Below are 26686 nucleotides of genomic sequence, written 5' to 3' on the forward strand. Positions count from 1 at the left end.
TTGTTTTTTAAAGACAAATGGAATTGCTGGTTTAAATCTTTGCCTGGTAAGTATAGTGTCTGGTCTTCTTTAGGGGCATTTTCTATTGGTTGCTTTGGTCCTGTGCATAGGTCATATTTTTGTTTATTTGTATTTCTACTAATTTTGGCTAAAACTTATATTTTAAATAATATACTGTTGCAACTTTTAAAATCAGAGTATTTCACTTCTCCAGAATTTGTTACAGTGGCTATTTGTTAATGGTTGTTTGATTTTTCTGATCTGATTCTTTAATGTCTGATTTCTTTGTCATGGGTGGCCACTGGAATCACTACTGGCTAGCTTAGTATTTGGCTTATGATTGAACAAAAATATTATTAAGTGCCTGGAGCCAATAAGTCCCTCAGTATTTGCCAAGGAGCTCTATGTTTGTCTGGGTCATATAAATAACACTCCAGCATGTGCTGTGTGACTCTGCCTTAGCTTTTACTTTCTGCTTGCAGAGCCTTAAGGTTAGGTAAAAGTTAAGAGTTTAGGTTCTATTCATGTTTTTCCTGAACACAATCCTGCTGGATATGCTCATCTCCCTATACACATTTATTAAGCCTGTAGATTCTAGTAATATGTGTGTGCTTTTCAAGTATCTCTACAGACATATTTTTTTCTAGATTTTCCTTTTAGGCTTTAGTAAGCCATTATTTGCCCTAACTGCTTCTGGCAGCTGTGATGTGAAACAATTGCCCCTAACTTTTTTCCTACAAATAATAGAAAATTGTTTTCATTGAGAAAAACACTACTCATAGTGGATGAGTGCTGTCAAGTCACCCACAGACAACATTATGAGTGGGTTATTCCATAGGCTCACTGGATAGGTCAAGTTATGGCAGTTCTCTGAGAATGGGTTTTCGAAGGGGCTCTAAAACTGTTCTGAGCCTCTCATGGCTGTCAGGCTGCTGGTTTTTCACCTTGACTGCAGGCTGTTGGTTTTGAAGGTTATTGTAGAACTGGGGAGGGAAGTGATGGAAATAGAGCCAGGTATGGTCCAACAAATTTCACTGTTTTTACTGATTTTCAGCTATTTTTCTTGAATAAAAGCTTTCCTGATTGCTGCAATCATTTGGTTAATTTCTGAAAAGTTTTATTCTGACTTTTTTATGCTTTATTTTCATCGTTTTTAAGTAGGAGAGGGTTTTCAAAGTTCCTTAGTCTGTTATTTTATACTATTACCCCAATGTCCTCTGTTAATAAGTAATATTTAATAATGTTATTTACCTTTCTGAAATAAAATTCATGGATAATATAACATCAATACACACAATTTCAATATAATTACCCTAAACATAATATAATGAATAAGAAACTAATAGATTAATGCTAATTTAAAATACTTGGGAACAACTATATTAGAAAACAAAATGAAAAATTCAGCTACATTCATCTGTAGATCAAATTGGATTGGATGTTACAAATAGAAGTGATTATATTCATGCTTTTAGAGTACTCAAATACCCTGTGTAGCTTTGATGTTACAGTTTTCAAAATTGCTGAACACTTCTTGGTAAAGTTCCAAACAAAGTACAATCTTCTCTCAATTTACATTAAACTTGCATTTCTGGAAAATTCAGTGTATATTAAAACCATGTGAAAAATATTAGTGCTTTTATGTAAAATTGAATTTGGTCTTAGGCTTCAGTAATTATATACAAGTGTGTGTGTTTTTTTTAATCTACATGGATGGTTGGTGGGATATGGAAATCTAGTGTGCTGTGACCTGCTCCTCACATCTGTGGTCACTACCCACTCAGTGTCGGCGACAGCACCACAGTCACTGAGACCCTGTGAGGTTGAGCCTAGGACCAAATTCGGTTTTACACAAACACCTCCCCAACACACACACACACACACACACACAGGGATAGTTCCAAAATACCCCCTAGAGGGCAGTACCAATCCTTGAGAACCACTGCTTTAAATGAATGAGCTTATAAGGGGTTTTCGTTTGCTTTTTTGTTTGTTTGGTTTTTGTTTTTTGCTTTTGTTTTAATTTGAGCTACACCAAGATTCAAAGAAGCTTCCCCAATAAAAAAAAAAGCAATAAACTGATAAAATATAAGGATGCTATATTCAGAACTCAACTGCTACTCTGCCCCCTTTTCTACTTTTCAGGATACTTAAAAACTAAATAATCACTAAAAAATTTACAGAGACATTGATGCATTAGATGCCCAAACACTTTCTTTGATTTTTCCCTTGGAATTTTTATTGTAAATGAGAATTTTATTTAGTGTAAGTTGGTGAAAAATATAGAAAGTAATGTGCATGGAATAACACTGCCTCCCTCGGTCTTAAGACCCACAGTTCTTGGAGAAGGGCTATGTAATTCCACCAACGTGTTTCTGTAGTTGGCTGGTCCAGTGGTCTACATTTCTTGAATGGGATCCTAGTTGTATGTAACTCAGATGGTGTCCATAAGACCTTCACTTTGTCTCCTTATGGAGATGAATGAAAGCTGTTCTATGAAGAAGTCACTAAATTTCATAGTCACAACAGTATCAAAGAGCCAACACTGGGATCCTTGCCATTTTTATGGAAATGTGGTTTTATCAGTTCTGATGAGGAATCTAAAGACGAAAGTTCTGTGAAGTGAATTTCCACCGGCAGTCAGTAAACTGCAACCAAATTCTTCTTCCGTGTGTTCATGACTGTTTATGAATGTTGTTGTTGCTGCTGTGATAGCTGTAACCTTCTTTTGACCTTCTGAAAATAATACTTAATTAGTCAGCTTCCATGTTGCCAGGTAGTCTGCAATGCTGCGGCTTCCTAGCTTTCATTCTAGTGGATTTAGAGTTACATGCCTTTTCTCTGCAGCCTCTGTAAACTGTACCCCTAAATCTGAAAGCAGATATTCTAAGGCATGTATTTTGTGCAGTCTCCCAATAACTAGGGAACTCTTCTTATAGTTTATGGACATTTCTATTTAAAGTTTCTCCTTTCCTTTCTGTAACAGAGCCATGCGTTCTCACCAGATAAGGCTTTAGCTTTGAAAATGTCTGAAGTTGATTCCACCAGAGGGCACCATGGTAAACTTCATTTTCAAAGAGACCCATAATAGGTCAGCTACGAAATCCCAAAACTAGAATGTTGAAACAAATGTAATTAAAACAGCAACACCTTGACCAAAATATTGATTTGTTTTTTATTTTAAAATATCTATAGAATAATTCTTGTTGCTAAGGGTATGTGTATCAGTCACAGACACAAATTGGCAAGTCAAAATAGAGACAAGCTTTTTTTGTGGTCAACGAATGCGCTCCCCGGTCTGTCAAGAAAACAGCACTGGTCTGCTGAGGGATGGGGTTCTCTAGTTTTATGGCTTTGAAAAAGAACGAATGCCTTTCTGCACATGAATTCCTGGAGGCAAACCGGTATCACACTTTCCCATGTGGTACGAAATAGATTTCTTTAGTTAAACTCCAATTGCAGCATGATTTCCATTGTTTACTACTAATAGCCTTAGGAATGAAGTTATACCAATTCCCTCGTCTCAACCCAAGTGAGATTTCATTCCCTTATTCAGGAAGTATGGTATTTAGATCCCATAGAATTTCCCAGATGATGGCAGCTGTATCAGAGTTCACAACTCCAGTGGGAACTAACAAATAACAGGGCACATGCAGGAAGCACAGGGTACCCACATCCACAGCTCCATGGCTGCAGAGGTGACTTTGATTTGTCATCAAGATATGTTAATACCTTGACATTCAGTCATTCATTCAACAAGCAGTGACCTCCGACATACTACTGTCACGGGACCCGGAGACGCAGGGGTGAAGGAGATGGACTTGGTCTTTGCCTTAATTGTGCCTGATGACTTAGTAAGGGGAGCACGCATAAAAAAAATGATTAACAAGGAATCAAAAACATGTAATTTCATATTGAAAAATCATAGGAAATTAACAGAAAGGTACTGTGAGTGAGAATGAAAGAAGTCCTATCTTTGTATGTTACATGACATAGAAGAGCCAGCCGTGTGATGATGTGGAGACGGGGAACAGCCACACTGAAGGCCCTTCAGCTGGAAAGACTGCAGAGAGTGTTACAGTAACTGAAATAAGGACTCGGTGGCTAGAGTGCTGAGTTCTAGGCAGAATGATGCAAAGAAAATTGGGGCTGATCATAGCAAGGATTCTGAGTTTCATTTTCAGGGCAAATTTTAAGCAGAAAGCTGACACAGTCCAAAGAATAGAAATGAAGGGAAAAGGACAAGAGTTAGAGAAGATGGGGTGAAAGAAATTAGAGAAATCAACTAAGAAGCTGTTGCGGTAGCCTAGGAGGAGAAAATGATGCTGACTACAGAGATGGACCAAAGCAGCCAGATTCAAGATACGTTTTAGAAGTGGAATCTACATGGCTTGCTGATAAATTAGATATGGGGAGAAAGTAAAGACATAGATGACTCTCCAGTTTTTAGCTTGAGCAGCTGGGTGAGTGGTGATGCTATTTGCTAAGCCTGAGGAAGGAATGGCTTTCAAGGAGAGGTGGGGGAGGGAGGTAATTAGGTATCCAGCTTCTACATGATAAAAGCAAGAAGACTGTAATACACCCCAGTGAAATATATCGGAGCTGCCTTTGGAGCTCTCTAGATAGGAGACTCACTTGCACCAGTATTCTGTCTCCTTCTGAATACCCACAGAGATGTTCCCTCCGTCTGTGACTTCAAGGTTTGTGATCATGAAGGGCAAAGAGCCCTTCACCCCCATTTGCATTTCCCACTAAACTACAAGCTGATGTGGCTTCCGACTCTCTTTTCTGTGATCAGAGCATTTGCTGCTCTCGGTCCCGCAGGATGACCACAAATCATAATCTTCATAACACCTGTGTGGCATCAAAAGTGTTGGATTTCTGCGGATTTGTTGGATTTTCTGTGGCCAGAAAACCTCAGCTATTAGTTTACTCGCTGAATGAGCCGGGGCGCGCTATTTAACTTCTGGGAGCCCTGCAGGCTTTGTAAAGACATGATCCATTATTACATGAAAAAGCATTCTGTAAATTTAAAGCAGGTACATAAATCGGTGTTGTTATTCTCTTCTCATTTTAATCTAAATTATCACCTCTGTCACAAATAACCTGTCATTTACTTTGTCTGTTCTCGTCCCTTTCTTCTTTCCTGCTTCTTCTGTCTCTTGTCCCCCTTCTGCCACATAAATTTGCTTTCCCGAAAAAGGCTAGTTATTTGGAGACATCATCACCAACCAATCAGAGCTCACCATTCCTTCTGGCTGGTAAGCCAATCAGATGTAACCTCCAGGTCTCTTTTCAGTGTTGCTAGGGCTTCAGGTCTACTTCCAAAAGCTGACTTGCTTGCTTTCTGTTAGTTCTTATTTTCTCTCCCTTCCTCTCCCCCTCTCTCTCCCCCATCCCCCTCTCTCTTCCTCTTGTTGCTGCCCTCTCTCCATCCTTCCCCCCTCCCTCTTCAGCATTTGGAACGATTCCAAATACTTAAGCCTCCCAGAAGTTTGGGTTAGGGATAAGCAAGGTTTGACTGTGTCTTTTTTCCCTTGAGAAATAGAGAACAGCTATTCCATGTTCAATGTTGTAGCAAGTATTTTTTTAGCAGCTCAATATCCCTTGGCTACATAAAATTTAGTTTTGTTTATGGGAGTTTTTTGGTGTGCAAATCAACTTCATGTCAGATAGTCTAGAGCATAAACTTGCATTAAATTTTGGAGTGATATGTCATATCATTTGAATCTCATTGGGCTTCACAAAATATATTTAAGATATTTTAAAGCTCTTCCCGTTTTTAAGTGCTGACAGAAGATGTGGTTATAATGCTCCTATTATTTGACTTTTCAGTGCTGGGATTATTAGGGAAAGCCACTATGGATAGCAGTGATGTGGGAACTAATACCTAATCACTAAGTGGGTGTGCACTCTCTCACTCACTTCCAGCTTATCTTTGGAAGCTAATTAATGTTGGAATAACAGCTAGAGACCCTCCCTTTTTAGGGGACACATGGATTCATCTTTAAATGCCACGTAGCAAGAATGTTAAGGAGATTCCCTTAACATAAAACAGCTCTGCCTTCCAAAACCCTAAAGACATTTTGATAAGGAAAAACAACAAGTGATGTCTTTCTCATAACCTTTGCTACCTACTTAAAAACTGAAACAGTACAAGAATTTGCAGCTTAAAAATGACCAGAGAGGTGGCAGAAAGCCAGAATTCTGTCCGAGACAGCTTAGAAAAGCTTAATGATTAACAAATGGGTCACTGCCTTCAGGCTCTGACCTTTAGAACTAACCAATTTTAGCCTTTTGGTTAGGTTCCTTCAAATCATTGTGTGTCAAAGAAAAAAATACTTCCTAATGGCACAGTACCACCCACACAAAAGGGAGCCTTAGCAGCCTAGTATTTTCTGAGTAGCTTTTCTGATAACATTAAGTTTGTCCTAAACACAGTATTAACAACTGTCTAATCATGTTTTTTGTTAGAGTTTAGGGAAGGCCCTAAGCACTACTTCATATCCTGCAGGTGAAATGTACAAAATTCGGTTAACATGGTAACGGCTCTAAAAATACCTAGGCTACAGTTTAACCACAGAGTTTCCTCCTTAAGGTAAAAGAACCACCATTTCGAGCTGTTTGAAAGTGCAACAAAAGCAATCTCTGTCGGCCTTCTTGCAAGCAGGCTATTAAATTAGGCCTAGCAATGACAATCTGCAGCCACTCTGCATCCAAGTAATAATTAAAGTTCTGCAGGCCAGGACGGTAAAGCACAAACCAGCTAAGAAAAATTATATTGATAAGGCTTTTTTTTTTTTTTTTGCCCCTCCTTCAACCTGTTTTCGGGTGTGGCAGGGGCTCAGAGACAAAGAGTCACCACACTGTAACCACAGGGCCCCACCCAAAGGAAAGCCTGGGGCAGAAGGACCCAAGGGAGCAACGGGCCTGCTGCCTCGGTTTTTCCAGCAGCCTCGGCACCAGGCTCCTTCAGAAGGTGCATGGGCAGCAGAATCTCTCACACGGGGTTTCCTGTCAGGGCCTTCTGTTTGGCATAGATGGAGAGTATGGAGTCGATTTTTCCTTTAAGCCCTTGCAGTTAGAGTTAGAAACACACTTAGGCAGGCTCTTTTGACTTCTGACTTTTGTTGCTTCTGCAGGGTAAGAGATTTCTTACTAAATTCTGTCATGCCTAGGCTGACAGGATTTAGTAAATACAAATACCTGACACGCAGTTACAATTGAATTTCAGATAAACAATCAATTACGTACTATAAGTGTGCCCCAAACAATATTTGGGATATACCTATGCTAAAAATTTTTTTGCACTGTTGATCTGCAAATTTAACTGGATGTTCTTTAACTGGCAACTCTAGTAAAGCCCTTTTATTTTCTTCCTTCCTTCTGGTGTCCCTATCCTCCAACACCCAATCAGTAATTTGGGTTTTATTTATGTTTTTTCCTTTGGTTGGTTTGTTGTTTTTCTTGCTTTGTTTCTAAGTTTTAGGTCAATTTAGAAAGGCTACAGGCCAGGAATAATGAACTAACATTTACTGAGCTCATTCTTATGGCAAGCCATAGGTACTTTTGATGCAATTTTTTTAAATCCTTGTGTTTCCTATATGGTGGGCTACTTATAAGTCACATTTTATGAAGGAAACTACCAAGGATCAAAGAGATTAAATGACTTCACCAATGTCGCACAGCTAACAAGTAGCAAAGCTGGGATTAAGTCAGGTAACTATGACCCCACCTGGCTTTGTGAACTACTTCACTATGTCTACATTAGTTAGATTTAAATGCAGTGTTTAATTTTTGCATGTTTATAATATATTAGTTTCTTTTTCTTAACAGACCTCAACCAAATAGCACAGATTCCATAATAACTAAAAAGTTCCAGTTTCAACTGAATTGGGAACTATTCTCCATCAACTCATTTTAAATAATTAGCTATTTTATTGATCCCTTTGCTGTTATTGGACCCCCAACTCATTTCTGAATGCTCTCCCTTGGAGCTCTTCTAAGTAAGCTCTATATTAATTAACTTAATGCTTAAATCTATGATACAGGTGGTGCTATAGTTGCAAGCCCCACTTTATAGATGAGGAAGGGGAAAGGCTTGGAGAGGTTAAGTAACTTCCCCAAGGTCTAAACTTGGCAGCCAGGAAGGCCACATTTAAAAGTGGCTCATTCACTTCCAAGTGTACAACTGACTGCAGGGAAGGCTCCGAAATTCAATTTCTCTGCCCCATAAACTGAAAATTGTAGTGCCTCTCCCACAAGGAAAAAGCTTTGCATGAAGTAAGTACTCAACAAACAAACTTAGAAAACGATTTTGAGAATTATCTTCACTTGGCACCTGTGACAATAAGAGATATAAGAGAATACACTTGGGATTTGCAACATTTTTCTGTAAAGGGCCAGAGTGTCAATAGAACAGGCTCTGCAGGCCAGCAAGCAAAATTGAGGATATTACATAGGCATTTACATAACAAGGAAGAAAGCAAATTTCCACCGATCTTTACTGACAAAATTGTAAATTTAGTAGTAATAATAATAGAGTACAATTTTCTGTAATATAGGTCCATGAATGAAATTAATGCAATTCTTTTATTGTGTAGGAGAGAGAACATTTCACTTAATTGGGACTCAGAGTTAGTATTTCCTATCATCAGAATTGATTACACATGTCCATCTGTTCATGCTGATTTACAATGAGATTTCACATATTTCATCTTTGAAAATGGTTTTTCATACAGAAAGGTATGGCCAAATACTAATATCTGTCCATGAACATATGATTTTAATTGAGCACATTTATTGCTTGGAAGGCACTTAAAGACTTCTATTCAATTCTTCTCTTAATATTTGTGTTTTAGCATATCATTAAATTATTTCCATTTGAAGGGTAGGTGGAAGCTCCTCAATTGTACAGTTAAATGGGTTTTGAAATGTGGGAATTTTGTCTGCACTTGCATCAGGATCCAAAAACCGCTCTGGAACCGTAGTCCGAGCTCAGCTAAAATATCTAATGCATGTTTGTGTGAAAGTGGAGGTCTTGCTTCTTGTTTTAACTTTTGACAGCACAGGAAATGTATAAAGCAGCTTGACATTACATGTGATTCGAACAGTGTTAACTGTCATTGAAATGACTTTACCACAGTAATAAGTTTCACATTTAAGTGCTTGTTTTGCCTTCTAATCTAGGATTGTATTCATGAAGAAATAAATCAGTTCCACAATGAAAACTCATTTCCCAAATCATCTAGTGTTCAGTTATTTTAGAGGATTGGTGCCACATGTCACTCACAAAGATTTCAACCATGGCCCTCAAAAATATCAAGATAAAAGTTTAGCACTGCTTAGCAACTGATCTGCTATGTGGTAAATAACATATTTCAGATTCTATTATGCCAAATACTTACAGAACTGATGTGGTTAAGTCCAAAAAAGGTAAATGAAGCTCACCATTAACTCTGTTTTAATTCCATATGATAGATTTAATAACTGTCCACAAAACACCCACTGGTGAATAATAAAAATATCCATAGGCTCAAAACACTTTATATTTTCACAAGCTGTGTAAAATCTGTGTAACTGAGCCTTTATTTCTGCTTAAAAACAAGTATTTTACTACCATATTTTGGAACACATCTTATAAGATTCTCCTTCAGATTGTTTTCAGTTAGTGTTCTCTCAATTTCTTAAAAAATATTCTCATCTATTCTTTTACCATTCAAGGTGCTTAGAAAGACACTAATTCTTTAGTCACTGGAAAGGCAAAATCCACTCTAAGGAAAACCAATGAAAATCATTTACCTTGTTTTTTTAATTGACTATGATGCTTCTCCCAATATTCTGAACACTTCAAGCAACTTTTCTCACCAAAAAGAAACTCCATAGTCTTAAACAACTTTATTTTCTCTGGACAATTTCTTCAATTGCTGCAGTAAAACAATTCAATTTACTCACCACTGGCAAACAGCTTTCCTTGCTCAGGAAGTAAAAGAGGCACTCAGAAACTTGGTTGCAGCCTCAGTATCACTTTTCATTTTTGTGAAAAAATTCTGCTGCGATGAATTGTTTCACTATTATTTTTTTATTTTAATGACCATTGCTTTCATGTGAGTTGTAATGAGTGCTGAAATCCAGTAATGCCGATGTTGGTTGTACTTTTTAGCATAGTGACAGTGTCATTCCACAATAAACACAGTACTTTGCCATCTAGTTTGATAATAAAACCATCCACACGCCACCATACATTCCATTTGAAATCCACTTATCTCTTTTTATTTTGACGTTGAGTATGCAGTGGTAATTTAAAAATTAATAATAAAAGGTGTCACAGGCCAAAGTGGCTCTTGAAACACAGTAAAATTATAACTGTGTCGTGTATTCTTAGTGCACCCAGCAGCCTGGCAGAGCCATGGAGGCTCCCCCGTGTGGTCTGAGTCCTCACCGTTCCGCCCTGCTTTCGTAGCAGAGAGGCGACCAACGCCAATATGCAAACAAACGAGCATGGCTGGTTCCAATAAGCCTTCATTTGTGGATACTGACATTTCAACATCATATCATTTTCATTTGTCACCGAGTATTATTATTCTTTTGATTATTTTTTAATCATTTAAAAATTTTAAACCCATTCTCAGCTAGAGAGCTGTACAGAAATAGACAGGGGTCAGATATGCGACATGGTATGTGGTTTACCCACCTTTCTTCTAGGCAACTACATGTTAAAGTTCATATAAGAACTTTGATGAAATTGTTTCTAAAACAGGTGATAGGTGATCTGCATTTTAAAACAGCCTCAGACGTATTTATCTTTGTTTTATCACAGAAATTACTATAGAGTGAATATTAAGAACAAGGGCCTCAAAACTGCTCACTTGGGTCTGAGTCTTGCTCTGCCCTTTGCTGCTTGTGCAAGGTATTTAATGTACTTAACTTTGTTTCTTCATCCCCATTATTGGATTGGGTAATTAGAATTCTTACTGAGGTCACAAATAAGATAGAAGGGACCAGTATCATCACTGCTTCTTGACATAGTCGATACCTGGCTACTCAGAATGTGGTCTGTATCATTTGGCCACTTGTTAAAATTATAACCAGCACTTTAACAAGACCCTTAGGCAATTCGCATGCACGATAAAGTTGGAGAAGCACTGGTATAGGACATGTTATCCAATGCAACCACATACAGAAAAGAAATTGAAGTTACACCCTTTGGAAAGGAAAAGACAATCCTGCCATTATTTGTAGATGGCATAACTGTCATCTACAATTCAAGGGAAATCACTGAGAGCCTATAATAACTAATGAAGGAACAAATAGAAAAAAATGAGTACAAGAAATACAAAATATATTTTGATTCATATAGGTGTAAATACACATATGCACAATTCAATGATTTTGTCATACTATGCCAATGACTAATTAGAAAATATAAATATTTTTTAAAAACTATCTTTAAGAAGTGAAAAAAAAAACCAAAACAAAACAGTAACCTGCCTAGGAATAAAGTGAACAAGAATTCTACATGGGTAGATGAAGAGAATTCTGAAATTTCAGTGAAGGACCTAAAATATGACCTGGATAAACAGAGAAATATACCATATTTACATACAAAAAGACAATATAATAAATACATCAGTTGGCCCCCCATTAATCTATAAAGTCAAAGCAATTTTCTCAAGGTACTTGGCTAGTTGATTCAAAATTTATATGAAAGAGGAAAAGTTTAAAATTCAGCAAGAAATTGGGGGTGGGGTGGTGAGGCCAGATTACTTGTTCTACCAGATATTAAGGCACACCAAAAAGCTATAGGAATTAAAATGAAACAGAATTTATGTAGAAATTGTCAAATTGATCAATGAGTCAGAAAGAGTCCAGAAATAGACATATGTTTAAGAATTTAGTTGATAAAAAAAGCATTTCAACTCAGAGAAGAATGGATTATTTAAATAAATGATATAAAGATAACTCTCCATTAAGAAAGAGTTCAATATTCTCTCCCTCATACCACATGATATAAAGAATTAGAGATGGATTAAAGAGTTGATCCTAAATAAAGGTATAAAAAAGTATTGGAAGAAAATATAGGATTTTTAAATAATTGTCAGGTGGGAAAGACTTTCCTTTAAAAAGACAGAGTTCCAAAACTAAAAACAAAAATAACTTAAAGATTTGACTATATAAAATTCAAACTTTTCTATCTTCTAACAAGTAACTGGTTGAATATATTTATGATGTATGTAACAAGTATAGGATTGTATGCAAAATATATGACAAGGTCTGTCCAGCAAAAGTCCAGCCATTGTTAGTATAACAAGAATGGTTTGCATGACACTGATGTAACCCTGCAGCCAAGGTCAGTGGACTCGAATGCTCCACTGTGAACAATGACGACTTCATTGTACTAGTCAGTGGAGGGAGTAGACACGGTTGAGGGAGCATGTGTACTGTGTGACTGTCACATTCAAAGTGACTGAGGGAGTAGAGCAACAAATCTGCATCACATCTATTGCTTTACAGTTGAACATTCCTCTGTAAAAACTATTCAGATGACTTAGAAGGCTTTCAGGGATGATGCAACAAGAGCAACATAAATCAAAGTGCAGCACAAACGCTTCAAAGATGGTCAAGAATCTGTTGAAAGTGATCCATGTTCTGGAAGGCCTTTAAGAAGCAGGACACCTGAGAATGTCGAACTTGTAGGGGCTGCCATCAACAAAGATCAGCGACTGACATTGTGAGAACTAGAAGCTGATCTGGGCATTCCAAAAACCACTGTGTCAAGATTTTGATGCAGGATCTTGGCATGAAATATGTCATGGCAAAATTCATTCTGTGGTAAAATTCATTCTACCAGAGCAGAAGAAACATCATACTGCAGTTGCTAGTGACTTTATTCAAACCACTACCAACAAACCAGATTTCCTCAAGAAGGTCATAACTGGAGATGAATGGTGGGTCTACAGGTATGATATGGAAACAAAGGCCCAGTCATTCCCAATGGAAGTCACCTGGTTCTCCACGCCTGAAGAAGGAGAGGCAAAGTCACAACAAGATCAAGACCATGTTAACTGTGTTTTTTGGTTGGGAAGGTATTGTCCATCGTCAGTACCGCCCTCCAGGCCAAACAATTAATAAGGTGCAATATAACACCTCAATATGAGGTGCAAAGAATCTCAATGTTCTTTGTTGTTTGAGAGATGCAATATGACAAAAACGGCTGCAACTATGGGCAACTGGTGATTGGCAGCTTCGTCACGACAATGTTCCTGTTCATGCATCACATCTGGTGCAGAGTTTTTTAGTGAAACATCAAACCACCCAGGTGACTCAGCCCCACGACAGCCCTGATTTGGTGCCCTGTGACATCTTGCTGTTCCCAAAACTACAATCACCTTTGAAAGGGAAAAGATTTCAGACCATCGATGAGATTCAGAAAAATGCAATGGAGCAGCTGATGGTGATTCTCATAAGGATTTTGCAGAGAGTTTTGAACGGTGTAAGAGACACTAGGCTAACTGTGTGAGATCTCAAGGTGCCCACTTTGAAGGGGACTGATGCATTGTTGTCCTGAGTACAATCTTTGTTGTATCTTGTATCTTCTTCAGTAAATGTCTCTACTTTTCATAGTGCCCAGCTGGATACTTTATGGACAGGCCTCTCATGTAAGTGAGACAGACACAACCCAAGATCAAGTGGGCAAAGTGTATAAATAAGCAATACACAGCAGACATGCAATTGGGCCAATAAACATGAAAAGATGACTCATCTCCCCGGTTGGTGCAGTTTTCTATGGCATTGTGACAAATCCCAAAATTTAGTGAAAAACAACCATTGTATTATATCAAAAACTCTGCAGATCAGAAATTTGGACAGGTTACAATGGGAATAGCTTGTCTGTTCTCCACAGTGTCTGAAATCTAAGCTGGAAAGACTCAAAAGCTGGAGGGTGACTCAACAGCTGGGGGTTGTTATCTTCATAAGGCATCTTCACTCCAGTCTGTGGGTTGATGCTGGTGTAGGCTGGAGCTGTCAGCCAGAAACCTAAGTCACCTCTCCAGTGGCCTGGGGTTGTTCATAATATGATGGTTGGGATCCAACACCAAGTGTCCCAGGAGAACCAGGCATAAATTGTATCAACTCTTATGACCTAGCTCAAAAATCGTATACAGTAGTGTCAGTTGTGCCTTACTCACAAACTCTCAGATTCAAGGGAAGAGGATATAGGTCTTATCTCTTGATAAAAGGGATGTAAGGAGAGACTATAGGATGGAGGATACTGTTGCAACCATCTAGGGAAAAATCTATCTGCCATATTGTGTTTCAAGAAAATGCAAACAAACAACTGGAGACTATCATACATCAGATTGATCATTCTTCCCAGTTCATTCATTTTTTTTTTTGTAAAAAGAGTGAGAGGGGTGATAAAAAAGGAAGATAAGAAAAACAAAAACATTGGACTAAATTTTAGCACTATGTTTTTCCCTAGGTTTAAAAAAATTCTTGGTCTGGAAAGAATTTATTTTTGCTCGAATGTTATTAAAAACTGGGTAATTTTTAGAATATGAAAAATTACTTCTTTTGCATACTCTGCTTACATAGCATTACATTTTCACATTTAAGTAAACAAAAGCAAAAATATTTCCTGAATTCAACTAATTCTTCTACTTTAAAACGTACACTCATAACGTACTGAACATAGCACTGCTTTTTCGCCTGTAGTTTATAGTTGTCTTCTACTTTGTGCGTGTGTTTGTGAGAGACAGAGAGGAAAACACAGAAATGTACATTATCTTGTATTTCAGCTTGTTAAAAAATACTTTTGAATTATATTCAAGAAAGTAAGAAGCTCAAATGGAGCTAATTTTACCTGATTTTTAATAAATAATTCAAGTACTATTTTGTTCCAAGATAATTTTTCTATAAAAAAACATATTAAGTTTAATAAATGATTTATAATTCATGGATTGCTATTTCTGGTGAAGTTTAAATTGTTTTATTGTTTTTAGTAATGTTAAGTTCATTAGCATATAGGGTAGTATGTTTACCAACGCTATTCAAATAGAGAAATTTTTTTTTTCAAAAAAAGAAGTAAGTTTTAAATGTGTTGTTTACCAAAGCCATCTGGGTTCTTTTCATATAAATGTGATATGTAAAATTTTATGTTTATGTACTGTACCTGTGATATTTATATATTGGCAATTGTAGAGTTAACTACATGTAGCATAAGATTCATATATCCCTCACAAAACTAGATTGCTACATACATAGTTATGCAAATTTATAAACCAACCCTGGTTTTGGTACCTGCCACCATAGATGTAAAGGCAGGGGATTCAGTGACTAGTGAAGAACCCCATGCACTGCACACTTTTTCGAGCTGGAGTAATAGTTGATGCTGCTTCCCCCACAACATCATCTTTTTGACACTTGCAAGAGAATCGCAGATTATTCTTTTGCAATTGCTAGTAAAATACAAACACCAAGTTAGCAAATTAAAAAGTTAAATTTCTCAGAATGACATTGACTCATTTATATTGCATATAAGAAATAAATATTTTATTTGCTGCGTCATTCAGTTCAATTTCTCAGTGAGCGTTATTTGACATAGAGGTAAATTAATTTTTTTATAGGCTGTCTCTTCTGATTTCATCCTTCTGCGCCCACGTCCCGGAGTCTTTAGGCAAGAGGACAAGCTAGCGCAGTGAAATTGGCACCAAGTGAGAAAGCAGAGCATAAATCAGTTCCCATTCCAGTCAACACTCCATTTATAAACTATTTGTTGGTAATATTTTTTTTCCAAATTAGAAATGTGTATTCCCACAGAACCAATATTCTAATCTGCTGTTTCAGTCTTGTCCACAAAAGCTTATTTATCATTAATATAATAGAAATACTACCTATTTGCCCAAGCAAGATACAACACAATACATTTGTTCTATATGTATTGGACACTGGTTGTTGAGGGAAAGCCAGATGAGCAGGAGGTAGAGTCTTTTGTGAGATTCTGAAGGGCACTTCAAGGAACTCTTTACAAGTTATGGTTCTATATTACTTCTTATTAAGCCACAAAATATGTGGCTTTCCTTATCTCTGCATCACCAACCATTAAAGCCATTTTCAATTTATTTGGGGGGCAAAGAGTTACTCTGTTCTACTGTTGGGGTATGGGGTCATGTCTTGTTCATAAATAGAAAAGATAGGGAAGAGAAGGCAATTGGTGAGCTAAAAAGTGATCTTCCTGAGCCAACGGAACAACTTGGGTAAGGAGGTGGGCAAATGCGGAGGAGGTAACGCAGGTCTGCAGTTTAGGAAAGGAGGTGGCAAGAGTAAGCTATTAGGTGTCCATCTGACCAGGGCTGCCAGTTTGCTGCCTAAGAGGTGAGGGCAAGGTCAGCTGGGTGGAAGCTTACAGAGAAGATCTGCAATTGACTTCTCATATCCATGGGATACCCATAACTTAGGGTGAAACCAGATATGGCTGAAAAGATTTCATCAGGTAACCCAATAATTTTAGTCTAAATGTCTTTGTAATCAATGAGCCTAGCTCCATTTTAATGTCCCTAAGCAGACACAGGTGTAGAAAAGGTTTGAGCTCTGGAATTTGCTCTTTAAATAATGCTATGACAAGATCCCATTTATCACCCCATCATGGAGATACCTAGCAGATGTACACATTCACCTGCCAGCAAAGAGTAAACAGGTGTGTGAAGTGGGTGTGTCAGGGCAGGAAAGCAATGGAGAATTTATGTTTTCGACTCTACAAGGGCTAGAATCATGGGTCTGGAATATGTCATAAGAAGGAATAAAACTACTTATTATTTTCAGGCTATAGAGATGCTATGGTTAATTTCGTTAGAGTTAAATGTTATATCAGTTTTGGCTAATAACAGATCCCTAGTAAAAAAACCAAATACCTGGTAAATGTATTTTAATAAACTTTTTGGTAAAATGTTATATAACTGAAGCTCTAGATCAGAAACAAATACCTTGAAGCTACAAAATTGGGTATAAAATTATGTCTTTCCAGGAATGAGTTAGGAAAAAAAATTTTTTCTTCCTTCCTTGTTCTCACTCCTAAATCTCCTCTTAAGAAGTGTACCTGTATGTACCAGTTACGGCTATCTTGTCCATCCCTTTCCTTGCCACAGCAACGATGAAAACAATTGCTACTATTACTTTTTATCTGCCCCTATTTTAGAATATAAAATTTCAAAAACTTTTTAGTAATACCTAGAATACAAAGTTTCTAAACTTTATAACAACTTTTTAAAGCTAGGTCATACTACTACTTAGCAGATGAGGAAACTGAAGCTCAGTGAGTTGAAACATGTATATCCCATTATATGATATGTACCTATTTATACACACACAGATTTCTGCTGAGGCTCAGAAATGCAAGTGTTCAGTTAAGGATAATCTCTGTCATCACATCATTCAGATTAAACATTTGCAGTGATGTAAGGTTCAGAAGAAAAACAGGAGGATGCAGACAGCTGTACTTGAACAATAATAAAAAGAAAAAGAAAAATGAAAAAATGATTGAAACCTAGCAGCAAAAATTTATAATTCAATAGCATGAATAAAATGGAAATGAAAGAAAAATGAACAATATTTTTAAGTGTATTAATCAGCATATTAAGAAAAGAAACTTTAAAAATCCTTGCAAAGAACAGATAACCTAATATGAAGATCAAAAATAATTGTGCTTTACATCAAACTGAGATTTTTGTTAGTTCTGGGAGCACACTAATTTGAAAATAAGCAAAATGCTGTAGGCTTCCACTAAATGAAGGCTGGCACCATTACAGTTTTTTTTTCCCAAAGTTCAGTTTATTTGCTTTGGCTTTAGCTAAGCATTGTGGGGAGTTGTCGTTATGTAAATAGAAAAGAAACCAGAGGATCTGCAAAGTACAAGATGAACGGATTTCTGAGTGTCCTAGGGCTTTCATCACCCAATTCTGCCATTTTGCCACAGGATCGCAGATTCCAGATCCTTGCACACGTTGCTTTCCAATTTCTCAAACTATAAAAGTTTTGAATTAGATTCATTCACTGAGTCATTGCCTCAGTATAAAGTAACTCTAGCAATAAATATAAAGATAAATATCTGTGTAAAAATATGAGGTGACATGGAATCAGGCTTTTATTACTGTGAATTTTTAAATTTCTGCATTGCTCATAAATGACATGGCCATAAAGTAATTAAATGAATAGGCAGGGAAAGGGGGCTGTAAAATATGTGTGATGTTCTGTGACATTTTGTATAATAGCACACACAATGCTTTATTTTCCTATTCTGTCTCGTCTGAAACTCAGCGCTTTTCCTACAGAAAGAATGATGACATAATAGTCTAAAAGTTTAGAGGGCATGAAAATAACGCTGGCATATTCCAACCTTCCTACAGTGGTTTCCAGCTTACTGTATATGTTCTGTAAAAAGGATAGGAGAGCTGATTACATTTCTATTCTGAAGCCCAAAGAGAACCTTCCAAAGGATAAAACTGGTAATAACCAGGGACATTATTTTATGCCTCAGTCTAAATTCTATCGTAGACACTGCTAAGTGTTTTGTTAAGAGGTATTTTACAGTGACCGGCATAGTGCTGGGTACACAGTAGACCTACAGCAAACAATGTTTGAGTTAAATAATCCCACATTCTTTTAGAAAACAGCTCCTACATTAAAAAATGTTTATTTTTCTAATCCTGTGGTTAGAACTAGTTGCTATAGAAACAGCTGACTATCATTTTAGTTTCATAGGACTTCCATCCAGATAGGGAGAAGGGTAGGTAGTGAGTTTGTAAACCAGCAGAGACTTCATGCAGTTAGGAGGAAGTCAAAGGCTTTATGAGAAATTAGCTACAGCCACATTGAATAGGTAAAGACTTTTTCAAAGGCCACTGGGGCACCTTGGCGAGAAGGCAATTACGTGCCAGGCATTGTGCTACACACTTACTATTATCTCATTTAATTTTCCTAACAATCCTTTAATCAGGCTTTGTTATGCTTCTCATTTTACAAGAAAACAGACGCTAGAGGGATTAAGCAACTTGACCAAGGTCATACAGTAAATGTCAGAACTGGAATTCAAACCCTGATTTTTCTGACTCTAGAGATGCTTCTCAGGATGAAAGAAATCTTTCCCCAGGGAAATTCCACATAGATATATAACTGCTGAAGTCTGTCACCAATAAACTCTAGATTTATTGCTTGCCAAAACTGTTTTTGAAACTGTGCTTCCAGGCTTAATGGCTTCTATACCTAGAGAGTCCAAGTGACCATTCAATTTATTCCAGGTGAAGTGAAACAAGACATTCTGTGCTGCTTTTACACAAAAGAAATAGCTCGTGAATGGTAAAAGTTCAAACTCTTGTACTGGCCTGCTAGGAGAACTATTTATGGAAATTGGGTATTTCAGCACTATTTCTACAGCTACTTTGAGTAAAGAGGAATTGGCTGTTCTGGCTAAAATTCTGCTGGTTTCATGTGCCCACAGAGCTGGATGGTCTAACATGAGAAGTGCAGGAAATCTCTTGACGTTCGCAGAATTCAACATAAAAGATAAAAGCAAGAATAAGTAAATCAAGAGCGGCCAGTGTCCCCTGATGCAGAGCTTAAAATGCTTCTGATACAAGTCGACGTCCTAACTTCAACTGTCCCTGAGCTGAAATTCTTCACATATGGTGGCAAGTCAGGAATTTAGCAATCCCTCTGTACTTGGCTATAAACAACAAACTTCTGGAAGGAGATTAAGGCTTTGAGCACCAACTGTCAATGTGAGCAGCATTTACCATTAACTACAGTATTTATGATGAATGCCATGTTAGTGCCAAAAGGTGTTTGTTTTACTAGCAACATTGAAGTATTTGTTTTCATGCCAAAAAGCCAGAATTAGATGAAGAAAAAATATAATCGAAAGCAATACTTTGTTTACTTATGAAAACACAGACTTTCATGAAGCACAAAATATTCTCATTCAGAATACTCCTCGGTTTGAAAAGTTGATCTCTAGAACTCCATAAGAGTAGAATGTGTCATGGATTGCCTCAGAGTGCATTTCTAAAAGAAAATATAGTTAAATATTGCTTCAGTCAAGATCCCAGCAGGAAATAGATGGTGTATTCAAAACGATTTTCACTGGAAAACTTTAATGAAAGGGCATTTATAGAATGGCAGTTAGGGTTAAGGCAACCAGCAAAGGACACTGTGACACCTTGGGACAGTAACAACAGGAAGCCCTTACTACTGCTAGGCCTGAGTGGGTGAGAGAAGAAACTAGGATGTCCAAATCCCCGTGAGAACTGGAACCATGGAGTAAGAGCTACCTAAAAAGGCCTTTGACTGTTGAGGAATTGGCATTGCCAGCACCTAGCAAGGCAGGAAGGAGCGGAAGGAATCAATATTCCAGTGTCTGTCACCTTCTGCCCTGAAGTCTCTTGTCTAAGCCTCTCATTGGCCTATACCATCCAGAAAAGAACTCCAGGGAATTCACTCTATAGAGAGGGCAGTCACCCTGGGCGAAAAGCAGAGCAGAGAAGAGAAGGCCTGGACCTGGGGGAGAAAGAATAACCAGCACAAATCAAGTTTTGGCCTCTTAAGTGTTTAAACAGAAAAGAGAGGGAGGGGAGGAGGGCGAGAGAGAGAACCCATGAGCACTGGCAGGTGTCTGAGTGTGCACAAGAAAGAAAGAAAACAGCTGATAAGATCATTGACCTAAGTATTATAATACATATACAATACTAAAAAGTAAGCAGCACATAAAAATTATAATTAACAAAGAGTCTCTATAATGCATCACTCGTTTTAACTTACTGATGTGAAGAATCCAGTAGACTTATTAGCAGCATGACATGAACAGCTTGTTTCCAAAAGAGAAAATACATATAGGCTGGCAGACATACGAAGAATGATTAGTCTCATCAGTCGTTAAAGAAATAGATATTAAAACTAAAGTACCTGTACTTTTCTATTGAATTATCAAGAAAAAGGGATGGTTTTCTGTATATATATTAAACCTCATAAGCATGAATATAGTGAAATGGGTTTTTCATACACTCTGTGGAAGTATAAATTGGTTCAGTCTTTCCGAAAATGAATTTAACAGTAATTCTGCTTCCAATAGTCTATCTTAAGGATATAATTAAAAACATAAATACAAATCTAGACACAGGATATGCATAACAGCTTTAATTAGAACAGACAAAAAAAGAAATAAATGTCCAAAATTAATGGAATGGTTAAATTACACAGCAACCTTTCTATCAAATTTATGGAAGCATTAAAAATTATGTTCACAATGAGGAGTTTTTGTCATATATCCTAAGCAAAAATGCACTTTGTGAAATTGTATGTACTATATGATCACAGCCATGTTTAAAGAAAAAAGTAGGGAAAATGTCAAAATGTTAATGGTTGTTTGTTTCTCTGGCTGATGAGAATATGGTGACTATTTTTCCTTTTGTCTCTTTATGCCTTTGCACGCTCTCCAGTACTCTACAGTGGGGATGTATTCATCCAGGTTTACTGAAAGCCCACATCATACCGGGCAGTGTCCTGGGATCCAGACACACAAAGCTCATGAGGCTCAGTACTTGTCTCAGGCTACTTACAGTCTAGTGTCTTATTTTTCTATCGTAACTGCAGCAATTATGGAACAATACAGCTGTTGCTTATGTCATTAGAGTAGGCGAGAAGTAGCATCCTATCCATTTCTCATTTGATATTTGTTTTTGCCTCACACCACCTTTCCAAGCCAACAGAAATCCAGGCTGCTTAATATTCAAAATTATATCCAAAACCCTATGCAAAGTAACTGAATAAAGCTTTCAGAAAGAAATAAATAAGAAAATATCTTTAAGACCTTGGAGTAGACAAGAAGTTCTTAAATGGAATAATGTGCTCACTATAAATGAAAAAAATAGATAATTTGTACTAAATTAAATGAATGAAAACTCTGTTCATCAAACCATGTGTTTGAGAGTGAAAAGGCAGGCCACTGAGGAGAAGAAAGTTTTACTACACATACATGACTCGTATCCAGAATTTCTAAAGTACTCTTAAACAGCAGTAAGAAAAAGGCAGACAGCCCAAAAGAAAAATGAGCAAAGATCTGAACAGGCAATCACAGAAGGATATGCAAATAAACATTGAAAGAGGTTTCCAAATGTTAGTTATCATGGAATGCAAATTAAAACCATGACGTGATAGCACTACATCCCAAAATAAAAGGCAGATAGTAGTGAAGGTGGACAAAGATATGGAACAACTGAACTTTTATATACACCAAATGGAAGTAGAAATTGGTACAATCACTTTAGAAAAGCAGAGGACAGTATCAGCTAAAGCTGAATATGAGCAAACCCTATAATCCAGGAATTCCAGTACTAGGTATATGTACCCAGGAGGAACACATACAGATGTTCTTCATATTACATTTGTAATTGCCAAAAACTATGAACAATCCAAATGTCCATCAGCAGTAGAATGGATAAATACAGTGTAGTATATACATGTAAGCAATACTTTCCCACATTAACTGCAATTAACTATGACTACACATAACAATATTTATAAATATCACAATCATTAATAGTAAGTAAAAGAAGCCAGACATACAGGGTACATACCGCATCATTCTGTGTATGTGACATTTAAAAACAGCTAAACTAATCTATAGTGTTAGGATTCAGGATTATTGAATGATCTGTTGTTTAATATAACTAGTGATTACACTGGTATGTTCCCTTTTGAAAATTCATCAAGACATACTTTTCTGTATGTATGTTAAACATCAGAAGTTATATTAGGTGTAGTTTCATATATGTGTGTGGCATATATGCACACATAATGCAGTATATATGTAAATTATAATGCAAATGTATTTATTTAAACACACGCATACACATATATTCCATCTAAGATGTGATGACTCCTGACCTCCTCTACTGTTCTCCCCAGTCTGAGACTATGGCAGAGCTGCTTGCTCTAACTCCCCTGTTGCATCTCTGTAGCCAGGGATGCAATAATAATTCTAAAAATTATTATTTTTAAACAGAAGCTGGGTCATGTCTGTTCTTTGCTTATAACTGGTAGTAATTTCACATGTAAGTCAGGATAAAATCTTCAGAGGAGACTCAGACCCCTGGCAGCTTATCTAAAATGGCCTTCCCACCTATACCTGTCACGTTTACCCCTTTACCTTGCTTTGTTTTCCTTATAGTTCTTATCACCAACAGCCACACTGTTCAGTAGGTCATTTATTTATAATTGGTCCTTCTACCACTAGTATATAAGGGATGTGAGAGCAGGGACTTTATCTTTCTGCTTTATATCCCTATCATCTGGAACAGTGCTTGGCATACAGTCAAGAATGAATGAATATTATCACCAAAAAACATAGAAAATAGGCAGACTGTATATGTTTAGCCTCTTTGATAGGTAAAAAAACAAAGAATGAAATCACATTAGGAAACAAGAAATGAAATTACTTGAGGATGTTCTCAGGAGTACAGCCAGGCCTTCTTTTTCTCTCCTTCCACCACTTCCTATTCCTCCCTCTGTCCTTCACCTCCCCCATGCCCATACATGCACACCACAGGCACATGCAGGCATAGTTACGAGAATGGAATAAGGACGGTTCTTCTAATGGATGGAAGCAGGGAGTACAAAGTACCCTCTTCAACACAATTTATAGCCACTTTACTCACATCGTAGTCAAAAACTATATTTAATATTATGCGTACATGTGTGTATAGTTATAGAGAGTATATAGTCCTCATGGTTCAGAGTTAAATTAGGTTGACATTAGGACATCCAGATAAAGATTCATTACGTTGAACTGGGCATTTTTATATGAGAAGTGATTTTAGGGTAGATGACACATGATAGTACAAATACGTGATAGTAAAGAATATATCATTTTTCTTGCTGAAAAAATATATATTTGGGGCCCAGGGATGTTCCCTCTGGCATTTTCATAAGATGAAAAACTTTCATAAGAAAAACTTTCAAAGAAAAAAAAACATTCAAAGAAAATCAGAACATTTTGTTAGGTCCTGCAACAAATCAAAAACTTTTAAGGCCCTGAGAATGAATTTTTGGTGAGTATGTCCAGAAACGGAGACCGTTTCCGTCAGAAGTCTCACCTCCCCGTTCTCAGAATGAATTGGAGAGCCCCCGGGGCATACAAGGGTGTTTAAGGTTAATTTCTGTTTCTATATAGATATCAATTACCTTTTCAAAGGGCTACCCTGTGGGATTTGCCACTCGGCAGCTTGTCTAAAAACTAGCTAAATGTGCAAATTTGTGTGTGGGTCTGGGGGAAGGTCCCATTTGGTTGTCAACCTAGTTGACCCTTCACTTTCTGTTGAAGAAAAAAAAGGAGTTTTAGGCCCTTTCATTTACTAAATAGCTGACTCCACAGTTTGTGTTGGTTTGTTTTTTAATCGAAAAACTGGGAAACAGTGATATCACTAAGTCTCTAATATGTGCTCAACTGCTGGAATTAGTCTTCGTCACCTCCTCCCCCTTGGAAAGCAGTTAAGCATAACATCAAGCCAGAACCTTAAAAACAGATCAAATAATCAAATGAAGCCCAAGACACATCAAGTGTAATGAGGCCAATGTCAGAAGATCATTTGTTCATCAAGTAGTTAATATCTTTTAATAAGCAGGAAATGATGGTCAAAGGGAGTGATGGCTTAGACTTCTGTGTGCAAAATAATCATTAATGTCCAAGGAGAAAGCAATGCCAAAGTTCATTTTAAAGGTCAGACTTACAGATCAGGGGCATGCAGGGCCGGGGTCGGGGGAGTGGCAGATTGCACAAGGTAACGAGTTCCTGTGCGTGACTCCGATGCAGGGATTGTGGCTTCATCTTGACCCCACGAGTTGGGAGCTGTGTGATCTAAGGCAAGTTCCTTGACCACTCCGAATCTCAGCTTCCTAAGGATGTAAAACGGGGATGGTAAATATACCTACCATCTGGGGGTTTGTGAAGATTAAATGAGGTCCTAGTTCTACAAATGTTTGTAGCCAGGAATGTGTTACAATAATGTGTAGGATTATTGCTCTGTTTAATACTTCATTAAATATCCCTCTTGCCTTCTCTCAACCTCCTAAAATCACTTCTCCAAGGGCTAGCTAAAATTAGCTGTCATCCTTGAGGTCTGTCTGTCCCTGATGTTTTCTTTAGGATATCTTTTTACCAGCTTAATAAAAATTTTCTGTATATTGCATTTCTGAACTGGCCTGCCTAAACCTTTAGAATAGAACTATGGCCTTCTTTGAAAGTTATTATTATTACTATTATTATTATTGCAAATTATTCATGTTGTACATATAGGAACAAGTAGCTCCCTGAGGCCCTTTAGGATAAAGAGTTTGGAGATGGAGATTCAAACATGAAGGAAATTTCCTTTTCCGCCCCAGGATGTCCCATTTTCCTAAATAATTTCATCTCTAATAGAAAAGGTGCCTGTCTGATAAACACTTACACGGTCCCGAGCACTGAGCTCTGCGTTATTCCTGTGATCCTCACAGCACACTCGTACACCCTGTGCTAGTGTCGCCACTTACGAACAAGAGCACTCTAACTGAATGATGAAGTAAGTGACAGAATCAGGATTTGAATCCAAACCCACCTAATTTGTTTCCCAGTCTTTTTCCATTTGTTCATTATTTACCTCCTGTATTTTAACTAGCTTTGCAGGTCTTTGTTTGCCTTTCTATACTTTTATACTTTAATCCTTGGTGTGCCTATAATGAGGAGGGTAGAGGTCTGTTATCAAAAATGACTAAGGTGCGGTCCCTGTACTTAAGGACCTATTATAATCCATTGACAGGAAGATGACAGGCCAACAAATCTCTATGTGACATGGAAGAATTTAAGAGGTCCTTGAGAGATGGAGCTTCCGTCTCCCCAGCTGTCTCATGGGAATAACACTCTACCTTACAGAGCAGTTGTTAGGATAGAGTGAAATGCTTATGTCAAGTGTTTGGCAAAGACTCGGACTCATAGTAAGTACTCGGTATATGGAATCTATAATGTGGCCAGACAGTTCCAGGATAATAACTAGGATACAAAGCTAGAAAAGCAACTCGGTGCCAAATTTTGAGAGCCTTGAATGCCAGTCTAAAGAGTTTGGACCTTCAGCATGGTAAAAATAATCGTGCCAAGGTCAGTACTCATTCTGAAAGAAATGAAAGCTGATGCTATTTCACATTACCTTTCAAAATTCATCACAAGTGAGATGGAATTGGTGGAAACAGTTGGAACTAGTTTAAAGGACTTTTGTATTTGATGTACTAAAAAGAAAGATGATATTTGCAAGTTTGATGCCCTGCGCTTTTTTCTTCCACAGTAATTAGTGAATGCCAAAGGCAGCAACTGGAGTCGGTGAGCTACTCCTCTCGCTACGCTCTGGGCCTCTTTTATGAAGCTGGCACGAAGATTGATGTCCCTTGGGCTGGGCAGTACATCACCAGTAATCCCTGCATACGCTTCATCTCCATTGATAATAAGAAACGCAATATAGGTCAGTACCTTCATTATTTCCCTTAAATACAGTAACAATGGTGGGTGTAGATCATGAAAGATGCGGTTTAATTGAGTGTTGCCATTCTGCACAGAGCAAGCATTTAACTCCAAGCCACGGGGTGGGAGGGCGGTAAAATTTAATGTCACATTTGG

At 37.5% G+C, this 26686-nt stretch overlaps 1 protein-coding gene across 4 annotated transcripts in view; it reads left to right on the top strand.

Annotated features, from left to right (window-relative positions):
• RNLS (renalase, FAD dependent amine oxidase) overlaps positions 1-26686 on the top strand; it is a 332787-nt gene that overhangs the window by 169982 nt on the left and 136119 nt on the right. For all 4 annotated transcript variants that reach the window (XM_053663986.1, XM_053663985.1, XM_037156646.2 and 1 more), the window contains exon 5: positions 26358-26531. In XM_053663986.1, the coding sequence (XP_053519961.1) occupies positions 26358-26531 (174 nt within the window). The remainder of the gene's footprint in view (positions 1-26357; positions 26532-26686) is intronic.

The sequence above is a fragment of the Artibeus jamaicensis genome, unplaced genomic scaffold, assembly GCF_021234435.1.
Source record: "Artibeus jamaicensis isolate MK-2021 breed Jamaican fruit bat unplaced genomic scaffold, CSHL_Jam_final contig_332, whole genome shotgun sequence".
In the NCBI taxonomy this organism is placed as follows: Eukaryota; Metazoa; Chordata; class Mammalia; order Chiroptera; family Phyllostomidae; genus Artibeus; species Artibeus jamaicensis.